This window comes from Lampetra fluviatilis, chromosome 33 (assembly GCF_964198595.1).
Source record: "Lampetra fluviatilis chromosome 33, kcLamFluv1.1, whole genome shotgun sequence".
NCBI classification, from domain to species: Eukaryota; Metazoa; Chordata; class Hyperoartia; order Petromyzontiformes; family Petromyzontidae; genus Lampetra; species Lampetra fluviatilis.
In genome coordinates, this window is record NC_136307.1 from 685,152 (window position 1) to 706,497 (window position 21,346).

Here is a 21,346-nt window from a genome sequence, read left to right on the forward strand (position 1 = left end):
GGGTCCACACGAACACTTTACTCTGCGAGTATTTAACACAGCGTCCAACAACAAACAGCCTCCCTTCCGCAATCCACTTGTAGATTCAGGCGTGTGGCTTCCTCGCGCTATGGCGGGGGTTGTTTGACCATACTTCACCACGCTGGTCAGTGCGGGTTAATGAAGGTCGGTGGGGTTATAACTCGGCTGACCCAAGGTTTGAAGTGCCAGTGCGCTAACCACTGCGCCACCGCTCCAACTTCATCACCGTCGCTTCTCACGAGTGCGTATACTCCGCTGTATTCAAGAAGAGACAAAGGTCCGTCTTCATCGCGTCAAAATAAAGTGGCACTCAAGGTCCCGACAGTCGCATTGCTGACACACGCGATGTTGCAGAAGAATGTGTAACAAAGCAAGCAGATCCTGAATGGGCCCGGTTTCGTCTGCCCCGAGTCTCATCAGCAGGGCGTGGCCTGCGGCCCTCGAGAGAATCAAGCGAGACGCGCGCTGCCCTGGCGGGGAGACCCAGCGGCGTCGCCGCGCGCGGTGCGCGCGGTGCGAATGGCCACGGGTCAAGAGAACGCGCGGGTCACGAGCCCACTGGAGTCGAGACTCTGTGGCCCACGTGCTGCGTGGCTGGCTGTACACGTGCTGCGTGGCTGGCTGTACACGTGCTGCGTGGCTGGTTGTACACGTGCTGCGTGGCTGGTTGTACACGTGCTGCGTGGCTGGTTGTACACGTGCTGCGTGGCTGGTTGTACACGTGCTGCGTGGCTGGCTGTACACGTGCTGCGTGGCTGGTTGTACACGTGCTGCGTGGCTGGCTGTACACGTGCTGCGTGGCTGGTTGTACACGTGCTGCGTGGCTGGTTGTACACGTGCTGCGTGGCTGGCTGTACACGTGCTGCATGGCTGGCTGTACACGTGCTGTGTGGCTGTACGCATGCGCACATTTAGGGTGTTCGCGGTTGCTTTCTGAAAGGTCAATCTTGGATAGTTTTCGCCACTCCGTGTACAAATAAAACAATAATGTATGGCCCAGTGGTGGATGAAGGCCTCCCCCATCTACCATGCTGTGTTAGTCTCATGAGGGGGGGGGGATTGTTTCACCATACTTCACCACGCTGGTCAGTGCGGGTTGGTCGAATGTTGGAGAATGGCGTCCGAAGCCGGTGGTTCTTCACACATCATCATCACTGCCCCCCCACCCTGTGGCAGCCGTAGCCCGGAGTCGAACTCGCGAGTCCGGGTTCACACCACGGCTGTGTCGAGGGGGCAGTGCGTGCTAACCACTGCGCCACCGCTCCACCCCGCCCGCAAGCGCGCTGACTGAGCACTGTGCTGCAGTGCGTCGACCGTGTGATCATCGTCGACTGGCGGTGGGATGTGAAGCAAACTGAACTTGTGATCACGAGGGTCTCTCGGCGCGGCAATTACAAAATCGCGCACATGTCTTACCCCCCCCCTGCCCGCATGTCGCCCCAACAGTGTGAATGTGTGGGGGGGGAGTGAGTGTGGGGGGGGAGTGAGTGTGTGGGGGGGAATGTGGGGGAGTGTGTGGTGGGGGGAGTGGGGGGTAGTCACAACTCTTCCCAAGGCACCTGGCCACTAAGCCAGAGCGGACCAAATTTGCCCTCCATGGGGAGGGTGGCCTCTCTTCCGCCACCTTCCTCTCGTGCGGGACGTTCCGCCAGCAGTGGCGTGAGCAGGGCATTTCAGGGCTGCACCTTTACCCACAGTATACAACACCGACAGTATACAACACCTACAGTATACAACACCCATAGTATACAACACCTACAGTATACAATACCTACATTATACAATACCTACATTATACAACACCTACAGTATACAATGCCGTAGTCGTGATACACACAGCACTGGAGTACTGCCGCACGCGAGAGAGGGGGGGGGGGCTGCACGGTACCTTGGAGCTGCTTGAAGCGCTCCTCGAGTTGCGAGTAGCTGAACTGGGGGGCCCCGGGGTAGCTGGCGGGGGAGTTCCGCCCGGAAAAAGTCGGGGACTTGAGGACGGAGACGTCGCTCTCGGCCATGAGGGCGCGCAGGTAAATCCGGCCAGGTGGCGATACTTCTCCTCGGTGCAATCCGGGTGGATCTCAATCCGGGTGGATCTCAATCCGGGTGGATCTCAATCCGGCCGCCTCTTCTCGCGACTTCGACTTTTCTCGCTGCCGACTTGCACCCACGCGCGGGGCTCCCCGTGCGCGACAACTTCACAACTCTCCGCCACAAACTCAAATGCGGGCGGAGGGGGGAGGGGAACCCTCAAAATCCCCGCAGGTTGGAACACAACAAGTCAGCACCCTGTAAATCTTCGTCTCGCCCAGCAACTCCTCGGTGCTTGCCAACACGTGTCCCTGTGCTCCAGCAGCAGCAGCCTCCTGCGTGCTGCTCACCTCACTCAGCAGCAGCAGCAGGACCCCCGCCTGCCTCGCTGAGCCCACGGGGCGGGTCCGGCTGGCTGTGTCACGGGGGGGGGGGGGTCTCACTCGGATCGTGCGCGCAGTGGGGGGGGGGTGACAGGGGGCCGCCTCGCCACGCAGAGCCACGCCCGGCCGCGCTCCGCGTTCCACGCCGCGTGGAACGCGGCCTGTGGTCTCCTCCTGCTGCTGCTGCTGCACCTGCTTCTACCTTGCTGCTGCTGTTCCTACCACTGCTCTCCTCCTTGCTGCTGCTGTTCCTACCACTGCTCTCCTCCTTGCTGCTGCTGTTCCTACCACTGCTCTCCTCCTTGCTGCTGCTGTTCCTACCACTGCTCTCCTCCTTGCTGCTGCTGTTCCTACCACTGCTCTCCTCGTTGCTGCTGCTGCTACCACTGCTCTCTCCTCGTTGCTGCTGCTGCTGCTACCTTTGTTGCCGCTGCTGCTGCACCTGCTGCTACTTTCCTGCCGATATTTCTGTTGCGTCTCTCGCTGTTGATGTCGCTTCTGTTGATGTCGCTGCTGCCGTGTGCCTGTCTGCGGGGCAGGGCGTGGCGCTGTGGCTCGTCCCTTCCCAAGCACGTCTTGACTTTAGCAACAACATCAGCTCGTTGATGCTGTTGCTAAAGTTGGAAGAGGGTAGAGGTGCAGCCCTGCAATGCCCTGCTCACTCCACCGCTAGCGGTAGGGGGGCGCCGCTAGAGAGAGCGCTACAGGGGACGTAGTCAAACGCTGACCGGACACACGCGTGTCTACGTTGAACTTCTTTTGCGCCGCACGTGGCCGCCCGTGCTAATCGGAGGTGCGGGGGAAGGACAACATCGGTCGCAAGCAGAACTTGAAACTTCGTGCTTTCATGGCACGTACACAAAAAAATAACCCAGTTTGATTTTGCAATGTGAAATCACCTCTATATTTTAAAGTTTATATTCCCAAAGGCAGTTTCAATGACTCATGTATTTCATTTGCCAACGTTTACACAACTGTCCTGCAACAAATAGTAACTACGTAATACCGTATATTTATTATACAAGCTCATAATGTGTACGTTGTCAACAACAACAACAACAACACATTCCCACATTGCAAATATATAAAAGATCCAATGTTCCCACAGGTATGTCAGCAACCTGCTGGGTGTCACGTCACGTGATTGCCCAGCAAGTTGGCAGCCCCACGCGCGATGATCTCTGCACATTCCACTCCTGGAGCACCGATTACGGGCGTGCACCACCATGCCCGGCTCACGATGATGACGACGACGACGTGGCGATGGTGGCAATGGTGATGATGATGGTGATGATGAAATCAAAGGTGCTGGGGGACAAGCGAGCGTGGCAGGGCCTGATGTCGACTTCGAGTGACAACGCCGTGAACTTTTCATCGTTCAAACAATAAACCCTCACCTATGGGGGGGGGGGGGGGGTATGTAATATTGACCTGCGTTACTTCCCAGCACTCGATGGTTACATTATTAAACACGGCGAACTACAGGTGACCTAATAGCACCAATCCTTGGAGTTGGCTGTGCCGGACAGCGCGACGCTCGTCTCAGAGTGCCGTCTTGACGGAGGCGGCGTGACGTCCTTGCCGTGGTCAAGGCAGTGACAACCAGCGCATCACCACAGAGCCTGGACCCAGTCACCAACAGCTGTACAGAAGCGTCTATGATGCAGCAAGAGTGCTGCGCTTCGAATCGTTCCATCAAAGCGACTGTCGAGCGCGTGCTTGGAATGGGGTCGCAGAGCCGAGGGCTGCGGCGTGCGAGCGGCTGATGCGACGCGGAGTCGGAGGACGCGAGACGCCGCTCCCCGCGGGCTCTCGCGGTCTCGCTCGGCTCTCTTCACTGGAATCGCAACGCCAACTCACAGCTCTCACCCTGTGCCTCAAGGGTCAGTTCGCATAGGCGAGTTAATCGGCGCGAAAATAAATACGGCCAGGCATACAAAATAGTGGCGTGCCATTCAAATTACTCTTGCGAGGAGGGTTATGGCGATCGATGCGCCTTCATCAAAAGCACGGCGTGAATAAAATCGGAGGCTTGGCACCGATTTTGGGTGTAACTGGAAGCGCGACCCACGACCCGCGCGCTCGCTCCTGCGGCACGCGGCAGGCGCGGGTTCACTCCCTCCGCGAGCCCGGCTCGCTCGCACCGCTGCTGCTGCAGGCAGAAGGGCCTCCACTGGAGAGGGAGAGAGAGCTCTAGCCCCTCTAGACGGTATTTGGCCTACTCGTCCACACTGGCCGGACCACCTGGAAGAGCTCCGAGTAGCCATGCGAAAACATGTTCTATGCGCAAGGACAGGGCGACGATTGCACGACGCATCTCGGGATCAACATGGGGAATCGCGACAAATGCCGGCCACATCGTCCTGACGAATCTGGAGCAGCGTCAGCTGCAGGCGGACGGGGCGACATCGCTTCATTGTGGCAGCAACTTGCTGGCGGAATGAGGAAGCGCGCAGCGAGGCGCCGGGTTCACGATCGCTGTGACGACGGCGGCGGCGGTGGCGGGACGCGATGGTTCTGTGAGGAAGGGGCCACTCCGGAGGCGGCGTCGCTACGCGGGCGTCGATCTTGAGGCGCGACAGAGCGCACGGGGACTGCGGGAATCTGGCGGGAGCCGTCGGAGTGAACTGCTGCGTCAACGTGACGCCTCGCCTGACGCATTCACTCATTACAAGTTCCTGTTGCTAGTGCGCCTACAGCTGTAGGGGACGATGCACTCGCAAACCACGATTAGTTCCCAGCACACAGGACGGCTATTTCGGTCCGCGTGAATCTTCTCTCTGGCGTGAATCTTCTCTTGGTGTGACATTCAAACGGAGCCTCGCACGGCGGGAGTTGCGCTGACGTCACAATGCCCGGTGCATTACGGAGCCGGCACAACGTCAATTGAGCCGACAATTGCTTCTAGCGTCTCCTACGAGTGAACGCTCCACGTTGCCTTCCCATAAGTCAACTGGACAAATGACTCAAAGGGGTCTACACATCGCAATAACCGCCCGCTACTGGCAGGGCCAGTGCCGAGTGGTCGCCTTGCGCTGCACGGGAAAGCTGCCACTGGGGGTGCCCTTCGAGCGGTTGAGATGAGACGGGAGGCGCTTGAGATGCTGATGCATTTCGGCAAGCGCCCTATGAACGTAACTAATATTGTTTTCTTGCAAATACCTATTTCGTTATTCGCATTAACAGTTATTGTGACGTTACACATAGAAACATTAAAACACTGCAAATCCAGCACCCGGTGCTGTGCAGGTAATGCAAGGGGCAATGTTTCAATGTTGGCATGGCAATCGCATCCACCGCACAGTCCTGCAGGGTGGGGCTGCCACCTGTCCGGATTCACCCGGGACGGCCCGAGAATTGGTTCCTGCGGTCGGGGGGCAGGAATCGAGTTGCAAAAAAGATCTGGGACCGGTGTCGTGCCGGTCGACTGCACAGTTTGGATAACAGACCGAGTGCTGACAGAGAAATATGTCTGGGGCTGGTCTGCAGTGGAAAATGTGCGGCCACTCGGTTGGAGAGAACGGCAGACACCAAAAGCTACGGATTTACAAAACCACTCAGAGGCTCCTCGCGCAAACAACAACAACAAACGCCACCGCCGATGTAAATGTATCGCGCCGATGAATGCAACCGCATCTGAAGATGTTTCTACGAAGGTTGACAACAAAATCCGCGTAGATGGGAAGGGGGGAGGGGGAGAAAGGAGAGAGCCCCATCACGGCACAGCCGGGACCAGCACCCTGGGCCGGCGCTCCCAGTCAGTCGCCCGAACCCCGTGATGGGCCCCGTGGTGGACCCCCCGTGATGGGCCCCGTGGTGGACCCCAGTGATGGGCCCCCGTGATGGACCCCAGTGATGGGCCCCCGTGATGGACCCCTGTGATGGACCCCGTGATGGACACCGTGATGGACACCCCGTGATGGACCCCGTGATGGACCCCCGTGATGGACCCCGTGATGGACCCCCCGTGATGGACCCCGTGATGGACCCCCCGTGATGGACACCGCGTGGCCCAGCGTCTGTCTCCACAGGACACATCGACTTCGCTCGTGCACGTCGCGTGCTCCCGCTCCCCGAGTTCCACTGGCAACCTGCCGTGCCGTGACAGAATTACTCCCACCAAGAATCCCCGGCTAAATGTCGGTGGACAGAGACGACCGCGCACACAACTCATTGCTCCCTTAATCCAACACCCCGCACGCGGATTAGCGCCGAGCGAGTGAAGCGCGCTCGGGAACATTCTCACATCTGCAGAATGAGGCGTGGGAAATGCGAGTGGGATCTGTGTTGATTGCGGCTCAGCGTGGAGTCCTCAGGGTTGGTCCGCTGAAGTGGATCTACCGGAGCTTCGAGCCAGCGAGGGGTGCGGTTGTATGCAAGAGGGCAGCCGAGAGTGGAGGCGCAGCAGCTCCTGAGTGTGGCGTGCGGAGAGGGCGAGAGGGAAGGCCAGGGGGGGGTGGGTGGTGGGGAGACGGCGAGTTGGCTGCAGGCTGTGGGGGAGGGGACGCCAGGTGTCGGCTCTTGTAAAAACACGTGTGGCAGGTATGAGGAACGGGGGCGACTGCGCCCTGCAAGCCCAGGCACGGCACGCCAGCCCCTTGGCCTGGCAGCGCGAGGCTGCTCCACACCGCCTCCATCACCACGACTTCACATGCTCATTATTCGATACACGCGTGTTTTTTCTCCACGTAAAGCCAGATCAACATTGTTGCTGATTTATATAACGAACCTAAGGGTCACCGATCTCGGTGACGGTTTTATTAATCTCATCATCTCCATCAGCCACGCTTATTCCACTGCTGGATGAAGGTCTCTTTAAGCTGTCGCCATCTCTGACGGTTCTGCGATGTTTAGATCCGCCTGGTAGCGGCGTGCGAGCCGATGTCATCGCTCAAGCTGCTCGGCGTTCGCTCCTCTCAGATGCGTTCCACCCCCTCGTCTAGAGCGCCGCGACGTAGCAATGAGATGTGGCGTGCGCTCAGAGTCAAACAACAACAACATCATCATCCTGTTGTTACGAATGTGCAACATGAAAGAAGAACTGAACAATGTTGCATGTTGCAGAGCTCCACTCTAATTACTACTTTAATATTTGAGAGCTGTGGGCTATGTTTAACGGTTACATAAGCATTGTGTGCAAATCACTGTGCAGCAGTAATTGCATCGACAATTACTTGTTGTTCCCAGTAAATTATATGCGAGTGAATAATTATCCAGAGCTTTTCATTCACTTCGCTACAACTCGGCGCCGTGGTCCCAACAATGTGTGTGAACAGCTCTTGCCCACAACATCGAGCCACCCAGAAATGTTCGTGGAACCTGCCCACGCCCTGCCGATCGCCCCCCTCGCCACGCTCCCACAGTCATGGAAGAGCGGGCCAGGCCGGTGCGATGAATCGGGCTTTGCCAGGCCAGGCCGGCACCGAACTGCGCCGCGTGTCTCGGCGAGAATGGCCCACGTGGTCCACACTCCTCAGGCGTCTGCCATGAGGTCAACGCACAATCGAGGCGCTATCAACGTCGTCCGTACACAGAAAATAATATTTATTTAAATTGGAATCGTGTAACCTTACCCCAACAACAGCCACGGCCACCTTTGTCTCCCCAGTGCTGATGTCAGCACAGCAGTATGCACTCATTTAAGGCTGGGTTGATCTAGGGAAGACCCAGGTCAGTTGCATATATCACTCGTTACTGATGTTAGCCGTGGTCCATAATAGAACTCAGATCGCCAGGTTATTGACACATTACGCTCACCACCACATTACCACTCCACACACATACAGACATACACACATACACAAACGCACACACACATGCACTGGGGAAAAATAACTCGGAAAGCCAATAAGGTTTATTTTATGACTCCTATTCTCTTACAGGCACCCACGCGAATTTGATTGTACTCTGTTCACGTGTGCATTCTATAGTTGGGACACATTGACAACCATTATATTACTGTCATCGTGGATTCTGCGTCCACATCACAGATATGTACAATGCCTCTAATGTTTCAATTCACGTTGAGAGCGTGCTCCGCTTCACCATTGCCCGCGAGCCGCCGGTTTGCGAGGGGTGAGTGCTGCCGCATTGTCCGTGCGGGCCGGTGCACCACCACGCACCACGGCCCATGTCGTGAGTGGAGGCGCGGCGGAGTGGCCTGCACTGGCAGTGCTGAGCAAGCACAGGCTCCACAAAGACTCAACGCATCCGTCAATGACGCCAATGACGCCACCCGAAAGTGGAAACATTATTTCATGGGCAGCATCTTGGGCAATGGCTCTCCCTCACGTCTCTGCTGCGCCCAAGGTCCATTGCCCCACGTGTCACCTATTGACGTATGAATACTCCAGATTATAAGCTGCACTTTTCCCCTTAACATTTTAAAGATAACACTGGGGGTGGGTCTCATAATCCGGTGTGTGTGTGTGTGCGTTTGTCTGTGTGTGTGTGTGCGTTTGTCTGTGTGTGTGTGTGGCCAGATTTGTATAACTTTATTGACACCGAGCACAAGTGTGGGGGGTGCGCCTTCCTCTCCGGAGCGTCTTAAGATCTTGCAAAGTTCGGGGGCAATGTCCCTCCTTAGGCTGGCGCTCGTGAAACATCCGTTTTAAAGTAATTGATAATATAAGGTCAAGTTCGAATGTAGATACTGCATGAAAGAACAACAGTGGAATGTTTCACTGCACTCCAGGTCAGGTTGATCCGGTCTAAATAAAGATTCTGAAAGCGCAGGCATAGAACTGGGTGGAACCATCCTTAAAACATCTCATTTGAATGGAAGCGCGCGCTCTGTGCGTATGGAGCAATAGTTTGTACAGCCGAGCGTTAAATGTTATTTCAAGCAAAGTAGAATAAAACATACAGCTCCACAAATTAGGCAGTCTCAGATTAATCCTCGTGTAGTGTAATCAACGTGGCGTGTTGCTTTGAAGGTAATGATCGTATTCGGAAGTATGGATTATTTACGGAATAAATTCACGGTTTGCCATGCACGTAACTGCAACCAGCAGCACTCCGACTATAAATCGCATTCCAGCCAAGGTCACTTTGCGAGTGAAACAGCGCTTAATGCGCGCTGTCGTAGACCAACCAACCACTCGGCGTATACGACGCGTTAACTTTCTAACAAACACAATCGAAATGTTACTTTCTTTAGCTTTTCAAAGAAGCGAACTAAAAGCACGCCGCCATCCATGCGACCGCGAGCGATGCTAATTTGCGTGTAAACGCAGCGCCCGTGCGGTTTCCCGAGGCTGTTGTGACACGCACGGGAGTGACGCTGGGAATTAATTGCGCATCAGTGCAGAGGGGTGATGCCCAGTGTCTTGCTTGTGTTCGTCGGCACGGGAGTTAGTAAGCTGCGCCATGAACCCAGCGACCCGAGTTCGATTCCTGGCGAACATCAGCGGAGAGTGATATTTATACTAACCGGTCCTAGGCACACACGCCCTCCACCCTCGCCCCCACCTTCACCAACTCGCACTGACTAGAGTGGTGAAGTATAGTCAAAGTATGGTCAAACAATCCCCATAACCAGCAGTTTATTTTAAAAGGGCTGCACGCATGCTCAAAACGTTACAATAAAAACATCATCACCACTGTCATCAGCCATGATGTTGCAGTGTTTCAGTACTCATTTATGTACCCCGTAGGAGTGATGGGCTGATTTGACCCGTGATTGGGATTTGAACTCACAACCTCATGGAGGTTGTTTGTTGTGCGTGTGAGTGGGCGTCACGGTGGCTATGAGATGTTAACTCCCTCGCCTGGTGTACAGGAGGTCCTGGGTTCGATCCCCACCCTGGCGCCTGCTGCTGTGTATTTAGAGTTTGCGTGTCTCTCTCCCCGTGGTCGCGTGGAATTTTCTCCAGTTCCGCCGCTATTTCCCTCCACATTTAGAGACGTGCGTTTAGAGTATTTGGCTGCTATAATTGTCCACATGATAAGCCACTTCGCTGAGCTAGTATTTGTGTCCAGGTCGCTTCTGAAAAAGAGCTGTATAGCTCAGTGAACCTTACCTGGTAAAATAAAAAATTCTCAGTAATAGTTTTAGTTAATAGTTTTAGTTGGTGAAAACCGGGACCGGATCAAATATCACTCTCCACTGCAGCTATCCGTAGCTGGGAATTTAACTTTATGGTCTGGGCTCACAGCGCAGCGCGAAGATTACTGCACCACCTAGGTCGACTCAGTCTCAAATGAGTACCTGTTGCGGTGTATAAATATCACCACTGGGGAGACAAAGGCGGTCAGGCGTGGTGCTGGCCACCCACCCCCTCGTGTACCGTTCCGGCCTTCATAGGTGCTCGCTAACAACACTTACCCAAAGTATGTTAAGGCTATACGGGGGATCTTTGTCTTTGTTCGGGAGAGAGGTCGTTTGGGAAGCCATGGTACAATTTAACACCGATCCATGGTCACGCCACATCCTACCCATGACTCAAACCACCCAGGCAGAAATAAAATGACACACAAACTCAACCTCACCGTCACTTGATGAGAGTTTGCTTCATACAAACGTGTGCCGTACTTCATGTTGGTAAATGTTCACGCTTCAAATGTTAAACTTGATCAGACCATCGAGTGGTAAGTTTTCTCTCAATGGGCTCTCGAGAGATTATCAGAGCGCAGACCTTCTGCCAGCAGTGGCCTGAGCAAGGAATTGCAGGGCTGCACCACGGTCGGCATATGTCACGGTTCACCCACCCCACATTCAATTCATCGTCACGAGTCACGATTACATTTCAGAACACTGTAATTATGTTTTCTCATTTTTACCACCTCATTTGTATCGATCATCGTTTGTTCAGTCTCACTGGGGCATTTTTGTTTACTCAATGACCCTGAATGCACCATTTGCATGTAATTTGCATATAAGCGACCACTAATGGTAGAAAATGAATTCCTAAACACACAATAAGATGCATGCATCGTAAGCGTAGGGAACCAATCGATTCATCATTCCTGATCACAATCGTAATGTCTCCATCTCGTGTGAACAAAGACCATCTTCTCCTTTCATTTGACCAAATGGAGAGCAACAAATGAGAGATCCGTGGTGCGCAAAAACCTGTCCACAGCCGTGAGTTCGGACGTTAGGACATCGCTCTTCTGTTCCCCGTCACGCTTACGAAGGACGTTATGATTATCCCAATTTGATTGCAGCACATTTGTACCGCATTGCTCAGTCACAATTTTGTTTTGGTGTTAACGTGACTGACGGCCCAGAATACTAAGCAGATCTGCAGCATTTTCCTGGTGCCAACAAGGGCTTATTAACATATCTGTCGGACTGACCAGCTGCATAATTTAACGAAGCAATTATCCTTGTAATGATTCTCATATCCGCTGCTCGTGCGCATGTCTGGTTATGAGTTGTCTCGCTGATCCAGGAATTGCTGCTCAAAGACGTGGACAGGAATGTGAACAGAATGAGGCTTGGTGTGGGGCAGTGCGAACCCGCTACCTACTGGGACCGTCATCCCCGCAGGGATCCATGGACAAGGTTCAGTAGACACGAATGTCCATGGCCCTTTTGTAAATCCACTGCTGGATGAGGGAGTCGCCACAGCGTGTAGGTCGTGGGGGTTATATAACCATACTTCGCCATGCCGGTTAATGAGGGTTAGTTACAGTGAGGAGCATAGGCACGGGAGCGTATAAGTACAGCACAATAAATGTATTATTTCCTCACTGCGCTCTGATGCCTATCATGGAGCCCCGCAGCAGCCTATAGCACCTGTTATGCACAAGGTGATTACCCATCCAAGCACTGTACAGGCTCCAGCCTGCTTGGCATGCGAGATGTGAGGATGCCGAGTGCATTCCAGGCGACCCGGTCACGAGCAGTGTCCACACACACGCGCTGGTGCTGGGAGTGGATTCACAGTGGGACGAGGCGACGGGGGTGACGGAGCCCCTCTGATAGTCATTGGGCCGAGTGATTGGCAACGGGGCGATATCAAGGTGACAAAACGACCCATTGCAACTATTTTGACATCAGTAGGAGGCGTTGTGGTAACAATGTAGAGGCTATACCGGACTCCTGTCCCATCCAGATTGAATAAAGCAAATGAAGCTAAGCAGGGACGAGTCTGGGTATACTCTCAAACATTACTACCGTTCAGTGTCAAGCCAAACTACCACGTTCTCTGAGAAGCCTGCTGTACAAACGACACTTTTATGTCTGTAACCCCAATGAACTGCAAGATTGCGCCTTTGTAGCATATTACAGAGTAGAGCACACACAAATCATGGAAAAAAACACGGAAATACATTTATAATCAACAAAGATTTCCATGCACAATTTTAATTAACGATTATTTGGTCAAATAAAGCTGACAACACATCAACGATCACACTTTCCATTTCGTGGCGAGGCTCTTCTGCCGTCTCAGAAATTCTAAATAAAGTCGGCGTGACCAACGGCTGGCCCTGGGAATGTTTGAGCAGCACCCACGTCGTCGTTTGCTCTCTCGGTAGCGGCCAGCTCTGTCGAGTGCAGATGGCGCGCGCTCGAACCACCGCCGTTATCGCTCGAGCCGCACGCTTCCTGTCCGAATAACAGCGGTCAGAGCGAGTGTGGAGTGGGCCACGTGGGGCCCACCGGGGGGGGGGGGCAAAACGCGGCTGCTGCTCGCTGCAACAAGGAAGTCGCCGAGGCTGGAAATGGGGGTGGTCTGACCGCGGAGGTGCGGAGAGGTCTCAAGATTAGGGGGCTAGCTCAGGTCGAGCAGGGAGGAGCGTGAGGGACTGAAACTAGACTCTATAGATATGTTGTTCATTTTAGCAGGTAAGGGCCACTGAGCGAAATGAGCTCTTTTACAGAGCCAGCCTGGCCACACGTGACACGATAGCTCATCGTCACAGTAGCTGAACTTATCATCACACGTGAGCATTGATAGTAGCAACCAAATACTCCATTCGCGATGTCACAGCGCCCTCGATGGCTCTTAGAAGGGTCGCGATAAAAGCCAACCGGTGGCTAGAGTGGTTCTGCTTCCCAGCGAACAATCCCCGCGAAGTATGCCACCGTGAGTCGGTTTTACTGAGAAAACCAATCCGGCTGGGCTGTGAGTCAGCCAGGCCCCTCGATGCGTTGAGCCCAGACAGACCCGGAGTGCTGCTCGCGCTGCCTGGCACTCGAGGCCGTTACTGATCGTAATGTCGATGTTAACCAGCAATGCCTGCATATCCTGCACGCCGGGCAATACGCCAACATTGTATAAGCCAGTTTGTGTGTGCGACGCGAAGCTAACGCGTGGACATCTCATAACGACACGTTGCGTGGTGAGGGGGCAGGGGGGGGGGCTGTCTGGGAGCGCGACTTTGGCTTTGCCGCAAGGTGTTATCGCAAGCCGCGTGTGGTCTGGTTCAGTTGCAGAGCCGGGGTCACGCTGGTGGAACGCTCCTGAACGAGGTTCAGCGACAGCCCTCGTAGCGAGGCAGCTTCCAGCCCCACGTGGCGTCCTGTTAACGGGGAGGGCCCTCTGATAGATTGGACCTGAGGGATTATTGCATTACATTTTTGTTTGTCATTTAGACTTATTGTAGTATACATAAGCCTTTTTACTCCTCCAAGACGTTCCGGCCAGCGTGGGAGAATAGGCCGAAGGACCCTCTCGAGTCTAGTTGGACTCTCTAAATCTGCCTCTCATGGAGGCCCTTCCATTAGCGGTGGCGCGAGCCAGCAGTTACGGGGCTGCACCTTAACCTTTGAGACCGATCACACGACGGCGTCATGGATATAGTCACACCGATCTACGAGTGCACTGATATTGAAGTGCCACAGACACTGCAGCATCACTCTGTCGGCCACACGACGGGAGACTGAGCGACCCGTGGCCTGGCATACAGGCGGCAGTGCTGCTGCTGCCCGCAGAGAATGTTCAGTGATAAGCACGTGAGCTGTCAGGGCAACCACACGCGCAGAGCGCCCATCCCAGTGCAGTGTCGTCTTGATGAAACAGATGCCGCTGGGTGATATTGGTGTGGGAAGCCAAGAGGCCGTTACCTAAAAACATTTACATTCATATGCAGCGGCACAGAAGTTCTGCTTGTGCATGAGTTGACCCATAACGCGCCACAACAAGGCACTGCGTTTGTGTGCGATGTGCGGTTATGTGGCAACCAGCTGGATAGAGAAGTGTGGGCAGATCTTCCAGCGCCACGGGATATTAGACTCCCGTTCGTCGTTATTGTTCTAATGGGGGTTTCTTCCCCTATACATTCAATAATGGCAAACCGACGGGCTGATTCCAGGCTCTGGAATCAAGGCTTTACATCATCCAATTAATCGAGAGCAGTGGCTCTTACCTGCCTATCTAATTACACATTCGCCAATGGCGACGTTTAATGATGTCCCCTATTGCACAATGAACATTCGATGGTGGCTCATGGGGAAAGGGAACGCACATCTGTCGCTTATTCAATCAAAAGCAAACATTTACAATGCATCCTTATAAATCCATGATCACCAGTGAGAGATCGCCCCTGCTGGGCAATATCGTGTACTGCATGTCTGAATTCAAACCAGGGTGGGGGTGGTGAATCACATCCTCCACAAGAACCCAGGTGAGCCGATCAAGAGGCAGGCTAATCATCTGACTCGATCCACAATGCATCGAGTCACATGGGTAGTGAGTGAATATTCGCTCACTTGTGCAGAAGCTCCTCTTTATTGGCCAGAGCCCACTGTTTCCCATCTCTATGTACAATAATAATCAGCAGGAAAGCCCAACATTAACATGGCAAGTGAAATATTTAGGAGCATCATCATCACCACCACTTAAAATTCCCACGATGCCTCCCATGCAGTGCGCCTGGAGGGGCCCTGCGGTAGGGCACCCCCGATGGCTACGCGACGGCGCCGCGTGGCCGCGAGGGTGCCGCGTCGCCGTGCCACGTGGCCACGGGGGTGCCGCGTGGCCGTGCCGCGAGGCCACAGGGGTGCCGCGTGGCCGTGCCGCGTGGCCGTGCCGCGTGGCCGTGCCGCGTGGCCGTGCCACGTGGCCGTGCCGCGTGGCCGTACCTGCGAGGGCGCGGATGCGCGAGCGCTCGTACAGCCTCGACGTGCTGTTCTCGTTCTCCCGGTCCTCCTCGTTCAGCTCCCAGCGCCCGTTGTTGCCGTTGTTGCCGTTGTTGCTGCTGCTGCTGTTGCCCACCGACACGGTGGTGAGCATGACGCAGGCGCGCTTGCCGGCCTCGCGCCCCCCAACGCCGCCCTCGCTCTCCGGGACGGGAGAAGACGCGGACATGTCTCCCTGTCTCCAGGCGGCACCCTCCCGGCAGCTGCCTCGTCCCCGCACTCGCTGCTTCGTCCCCTCTCGGCGGCGCGCTCAACGCGCGCTCTGCGAGGGAACACGCCAAGCGCACGCGAACCGCGGCGACGCCTCGTCAAGCAAACTGAACTCACGAGACGCGACAATCACGTGCCGGGGACAGACCCTGGGACGGGGCACGTCGCTAGGAGAGGCGATGGCTGCTGCTGAAGGATGAAACCATCAAGGGAGCGGCAGCCAAATAAAGGGACGGGTCTTTAATTGCGTCCGCCAGGGTAGACGGAACGCTGAGATCAGCTAGGAGGGTACAGGCGCCCGGTGGATTGTTGCATCGCAAGACTGGGAAGGGTTTGCGACGACGCCGGTGGGAAGCTGCTGCAGCCCCGAGTGTGGACAAGCGGTCCCTCGATTCTAGTTCAACCACCGCGAACACGTGGTGATGCACTGCTCTCCGTTCATCTCATGACACAATGCTCAGAGCACATTCTGGATACAATTGGTCGAAGAGATTTTAAGCAAAAAATAAAAAAAAAATCTGGCGTTGAGAGCGAGTGCGAAGACGCGGACATTCATATTTGGTGTCATGTCGCCCACGACCCAGAGGCATCGTTTGGCAGAAAATGAAACCATTCTTACTGCAAGAGACTGTAATGATGAAAGTAAAATGGTTATGCAACCTAATATCAGAGGACCACTGACTGAACAAGACACTGCGGGGTGGCTTTGTTCTGTACATTTAATATTTAACCAGAGTGTAGAACTATCCATGTGCACCGCGCCATGTTACACAATCCAAGTGTTGTAAGCGTCACGTCCGAGTGACGACCATACTCGAGATGCCGTGCTGGATGCGTGTCCCAAACCGCGGCGATACATCGGCGCGTGTTTAAAAGTGTCATCCAGAATCGTGAGAATTCGTCGAATGTACACAATGCACTACTAGCCTGGGGAATGAGCGCAGTGAAGAAATCAAACCTCCAAGGGAGTGTGGGTGGTTCAGAGGTCAGGGTGCTGAGCTGGCACCGCTGAAAGCCTGGGTGAGACTCCAGGCAGCTGCCTGTAATTAAGATAGACAGTATTCTCAGGTGGTCACCAATGACTAAAAAAAACCATCACGTTATATGTGGTTCTGCACTTATCTTGGATAAATTCTAGCTCTGAGAGTTAAAATATCGATTTCACTACGATGTGACAAACATTGCTCTGATCCGTACAGTGGGTGGGAAAGCACCGCCCTTTATTGTGTGAACCAGAGAGGTCACGTGGAGGAATGTCAGTCGTAGTTCTGTGATATCTACTTTCGTGGGCTGTTCCCAAACACGAATGCTTACACTGCTCATGGCATGACGTCCATAGCACACGCGGAATGAAATTGTATACATTTTTATAAATTCACTTGTGTAATCTTTCCTCAATATGGTGCTGGTTTCCTTTGTGATGTGTTCAAAAGAAGTGTGACGTCCTCTAGCTATTTTCAACGCTGTTATGTACAAGATATATAAACCCACGTCACTCCATTTGTCCCCTTTGCAGACTTAACTTTGTTAATTTTTTTGCGGTGATTGACATTTTCTTTTTGAAAGTTTCATGGCGATTCAATCTCAAGCCGTCTCCTGGGTTATCGTAAATGCGAGCATCTGGCGTTGTCACGGAGGGGCCTCGTAAATCTCCAACACAAAATCGCGCTGAGAGTCCACTCTGGACATCCGACGAGGCTCCTCAGTGCCCCATCAAGTGGCGCTGGCAGCAAATCGATCGAACGGCATATTAAATATCAAGAAATCCATTCCAGGATGGGAAACAGTCAGCCGTAATGGGAACTGAGTAGTTACTCAAGATGGTAAATGTAAAGCCACTCATTTAGTCCAATCTGCAACACTTGGGAGCACTAATGGATTGTGGTAACGGGTGAACTTAGCTCATTTCGACAAGGGTTCAACAACCAATGGAAACCGACCCGTAACTTTTCAAGTCATTCAAGTTCCAAAGAGAGAATATTTGTCAATATTTGGTAATTTCTGCTGACGAAAAGACCTCCACGAGAGGGAGCTCTCGAGAGCCCCTCTATAAGGTAGTTGGCCTACTCTTCCCCGTTGGCCGGATTTCTTGCATGGATTTTACCCCACCACACACGCCCTGACAGTAAAGCCGGTGAATCCAATTGCGCTGCTGGTGCTGAGTGGACAGCGCCGGGGGGGGGGGGGTCATGAAACGTGTCCATCGACTCGACTGCCTCGTCGTGAGATCGAATCTAACCCGCAACCTCGTGATTGTAAGTCCACTGTGCCGAGCGTTACACCCTGCGTGGTGTAATACTCATAGATTGTTAAATATATATGTGTCAACCCCTGAAGGTGACTGCGACGACAAGGTGGAGCACCGCAGCGCTCTCATTGCATGGCGCGCGATGGGCATCTCGACTGCAGCGGCAGTCGTGAAACAGCAGCGACCATTTTCACTTCGGATTTGGTTCAACGTCGCCACCTACTGCCAACATCCGGGAAACGACATCACCAGCCTCACTCCCTACACCACCCCCTACATCACCCCCTACACCACCCCCTACATCACCCCCTACATCACCCCCTACACCACCCCCTCCATCACCCCCTCTATCACCCCCTACATCACCAGCCTCACCCCCGACACCACCAGCGTCACTCCCGATATGACCAGGCAGATGTACAGTACTGTGTTCACACAATGACAGCTCATTACCATTAGAGCCGCCTTGCTGATCGCGAACTGATGGCGTACGTGATGGAGCTTTTCGGAAGGACAGGCGAATAATTCACGGTTCAGCGCTCAGTAAAAGGGGGTAAGCTTACAGGCTAACGGTTCCCACTTCAGAATCACGGCGAGACACAGTCACTGCTGTGGACCCAGGATTTAAATCATTTATCGGACGTTTGTGTAAAATAGCAGCCGCATCACACGAAGTGCTCGGCGCGATCGCTGCCAGCTTCCACGCCGGGGACGCGAGACACGCCCAAGGTCGCCTCCCGCCCGTGTGTGCGGGGAATGACCCAGGCGACCACGCGTGCTGCTGCTGCTGCTGTACAGGGGACCACGCGACATTGTTTGACAAGAAAAAGCTAATCGCGTTGCAAATGTTATATTGCAATTGTTATTGTTAAATCTTACTTGGGAATTGTGCAAAGGTTGATTCTAACTTCGTCCATGCACACCTCCTAAGCACGCAACGCTCTCCCCACACGTTGCATAACAGCAGCACACAAACGGAGTGGCCTCAATTGGCGTGACGTGCGATGCGTCCACGGTGTCCACGAGGGGGTCTCTTTTTGCACACGGGGGGGAGGGGGGGGGGGCATGGGGCGGGCGATCTCGCAGAGTGGGGGGGGGGGGCTGCATGGTTTTTGCCCCCCCCCCCTCATCAGCATCCGAGCCCCCCCCACCCCCAGCCCTCCTTTGGCTACGCGACCTGGGCCCCCATTGCAACTTGTTACAAATATTGCACCTTCAAAAATGCCTCCCACACACCCATATTGATACTTTATTAATCACGGCACTGTACAGTACTTTAATGGGGAAATAAATAAATAACCGCTTGCATAATGTTTGATTCGTAGAAAAATATCACTGTTTTAACACATTGCACAAGCACTACTAGCAATGGCATGCTTGCACAGCAAAATAGATTTATGTAAAATACAATCCTGTTTGGAATCATTGGATATTCTTTCTCAATGTTAATACTAAATAAATAAACATGGCCCTTGAAACAGACAGCTACGAGCTTCCAATTGATATGGCAGCCTCCATTGCACCTGGGCAAGTGAGGTCAATATGACGCTTGGAACGGGGTCAAACACACAAGACGAGGTACCACAGCCTCGGCGCCTTGTTGTGTTTTCGTTTCCTTGTAAAACGCCAATGTATCAATACATCATATACAATGTCCTAATAATAATGGATTTAACAGGATTATGAATAATTTATGTTCGTATTATTCTTCATTTAAATATTGCTTGCAAAATAATGTTTTATCATACCATAAAAAAACCCATCAGGGCTCTCTGTCCATTAGTAGTATTTCTTCTTGATTGCTTCAGATGTTTTATTGGGGTCCCATGTGCAGCAGCAGCAGCAGCTGCGGCTGCGTAGTTGCTCTGTGTCAGGAAAGTGGACGTGCTGATGACCGCCTCGCCACCGCAGCCTCTGTGCACCGCTCCTCTGCCGAGGGCGAGGCACCGCTACCCGCGCCCTGCGCGTCGTCCATCTGATCCCGCAGCCCTGGTCCCTTCAGCTGAGGCCAGGCCGCCCCCACGGGGAACCCAGCGGCGAGGAGCGTTGTTCTTTCTCGCCGAGGGTTGACTACACATCGCTCATCGAGCCAGCCCTACCCCGGCAGCAGCCTTTGTTTAACAAGCCTCACCATGCTGACGACACCCAGAAGGTTGAACCCGGTTCAGAGGTTGCTCCTGTCAACAATATTGATCTGGAATATTGGTCTGGAAAGCCAATGGGACTAAAACATGCTTATATTTCATATGCGGGGACACAGAATAGAATTCTGCTGAAACGCACGTCCACGTTATTGTCAGTTTATGACTTTATATCTTTGCTTTCACCCGCATCGATTATCCCTGCTGGCGGCGGAAAATGCCAAACACCCGTGTCCCTCCACCACCAAAATTCACTCCCAGTCCCTCGACGAAGTGCAGGCCTTCTCTTGTTTCACGATGCCGCTCCCTCCCCGCCAGCGCAGTGGGTGTGGACGAGCGGCCGAGCTGAGCGCATTGGGGAGGTTTGCTTTGAAGGGAAGGTCGAGTCCGGCGTTTTCAGAGTTTGGTATAATGACAAAAAATACTAACCTCGTTTGGAATTGACCTTCGAGGTAATGTGGTCATGTAAAACAAAACATTGTAACGTCACCAACGGGTGATGTGAAGACGTCCTACATCACGCTGGCAGTATTTCGGGAGAGATGGCAGGAGGGCGCGGGTACCATCGCGGTCACGACAACACAGGGAGAGAGAGAGCCGCTTGAACATCCATGGAGACTGGCTTGCCTAGCAACCGCTCGACAACCTGCTCACAAATCACACGCACACTCACAATGGCTCGGCCGCCCAGTCGCACTAAGCATGGACAACAAACGTCCAATCGCCACAATTGGTCAGCTCGAAATTGGCAGACATCACATTTGTCTAAGCTTTGCAGCAGATACACGCGAATTCTGCCGACGGAGAGCATCAGTGGGGATGTGATTGTGAATGCAAGCCGCAAGCAGCTACATACGAGAGGCTAACGACAGAACAATCCTCTCCACCATTCCTGCGAGATGTCCTCCCTCACCCTCGCGAGCGCCCAAACCCGTGGGCGCGACGCGGTAGAGCTTTGGGGGTTGAAATAAAAAAATCGATTTCAGGGAGTGGAGTTGGCGACGGTGGATGGAGAGGAGCCGGAACGAGGCGAGGCCCCGTTGCTCAGAACATTCACTCGTGGCGCTGCACACGGCCGCGTTGTCGGGACGACGGCACCGCGTGGACCGTGAAGAGAAGCGCGTGGGCGAGTTCAGTGGCGTAGTCACGATGACGCTATACTGGTAGGAACCAGCCCACAGGGGATTATTGTGTCCGTCCGTCCGTCGTGAATCAAAAAATGGTG

General features: G+C 53.9%; 1 protein-coding gene across 1 annotated transcript in view; it reads right to left on the reverse strand.

Annotated features, from left to right (window-relative positions):
• The window catches only part of LOC144943904 (spectrin beta chain, non-erythrocytic 1-like), a 74,709-nt gene extending 58,927 nt beyond the window's left edge, over positions 1-15,782 (reverse strand). The window contains exon 1 of the mRNA XM_078871753.1: positions 15,466-15,782. Coding sequence (XP_078727879.1) covers positions 15,466-15,691 — 226 coding nt within the window. The 5' untranslated portion in view covers positions 15,692-15,782. The remainder of the gene's footprint in view (positions 1-15,465) is intronic.
• Positions 15,783-21,346: the final 5,564 nt, after the last annotated feature.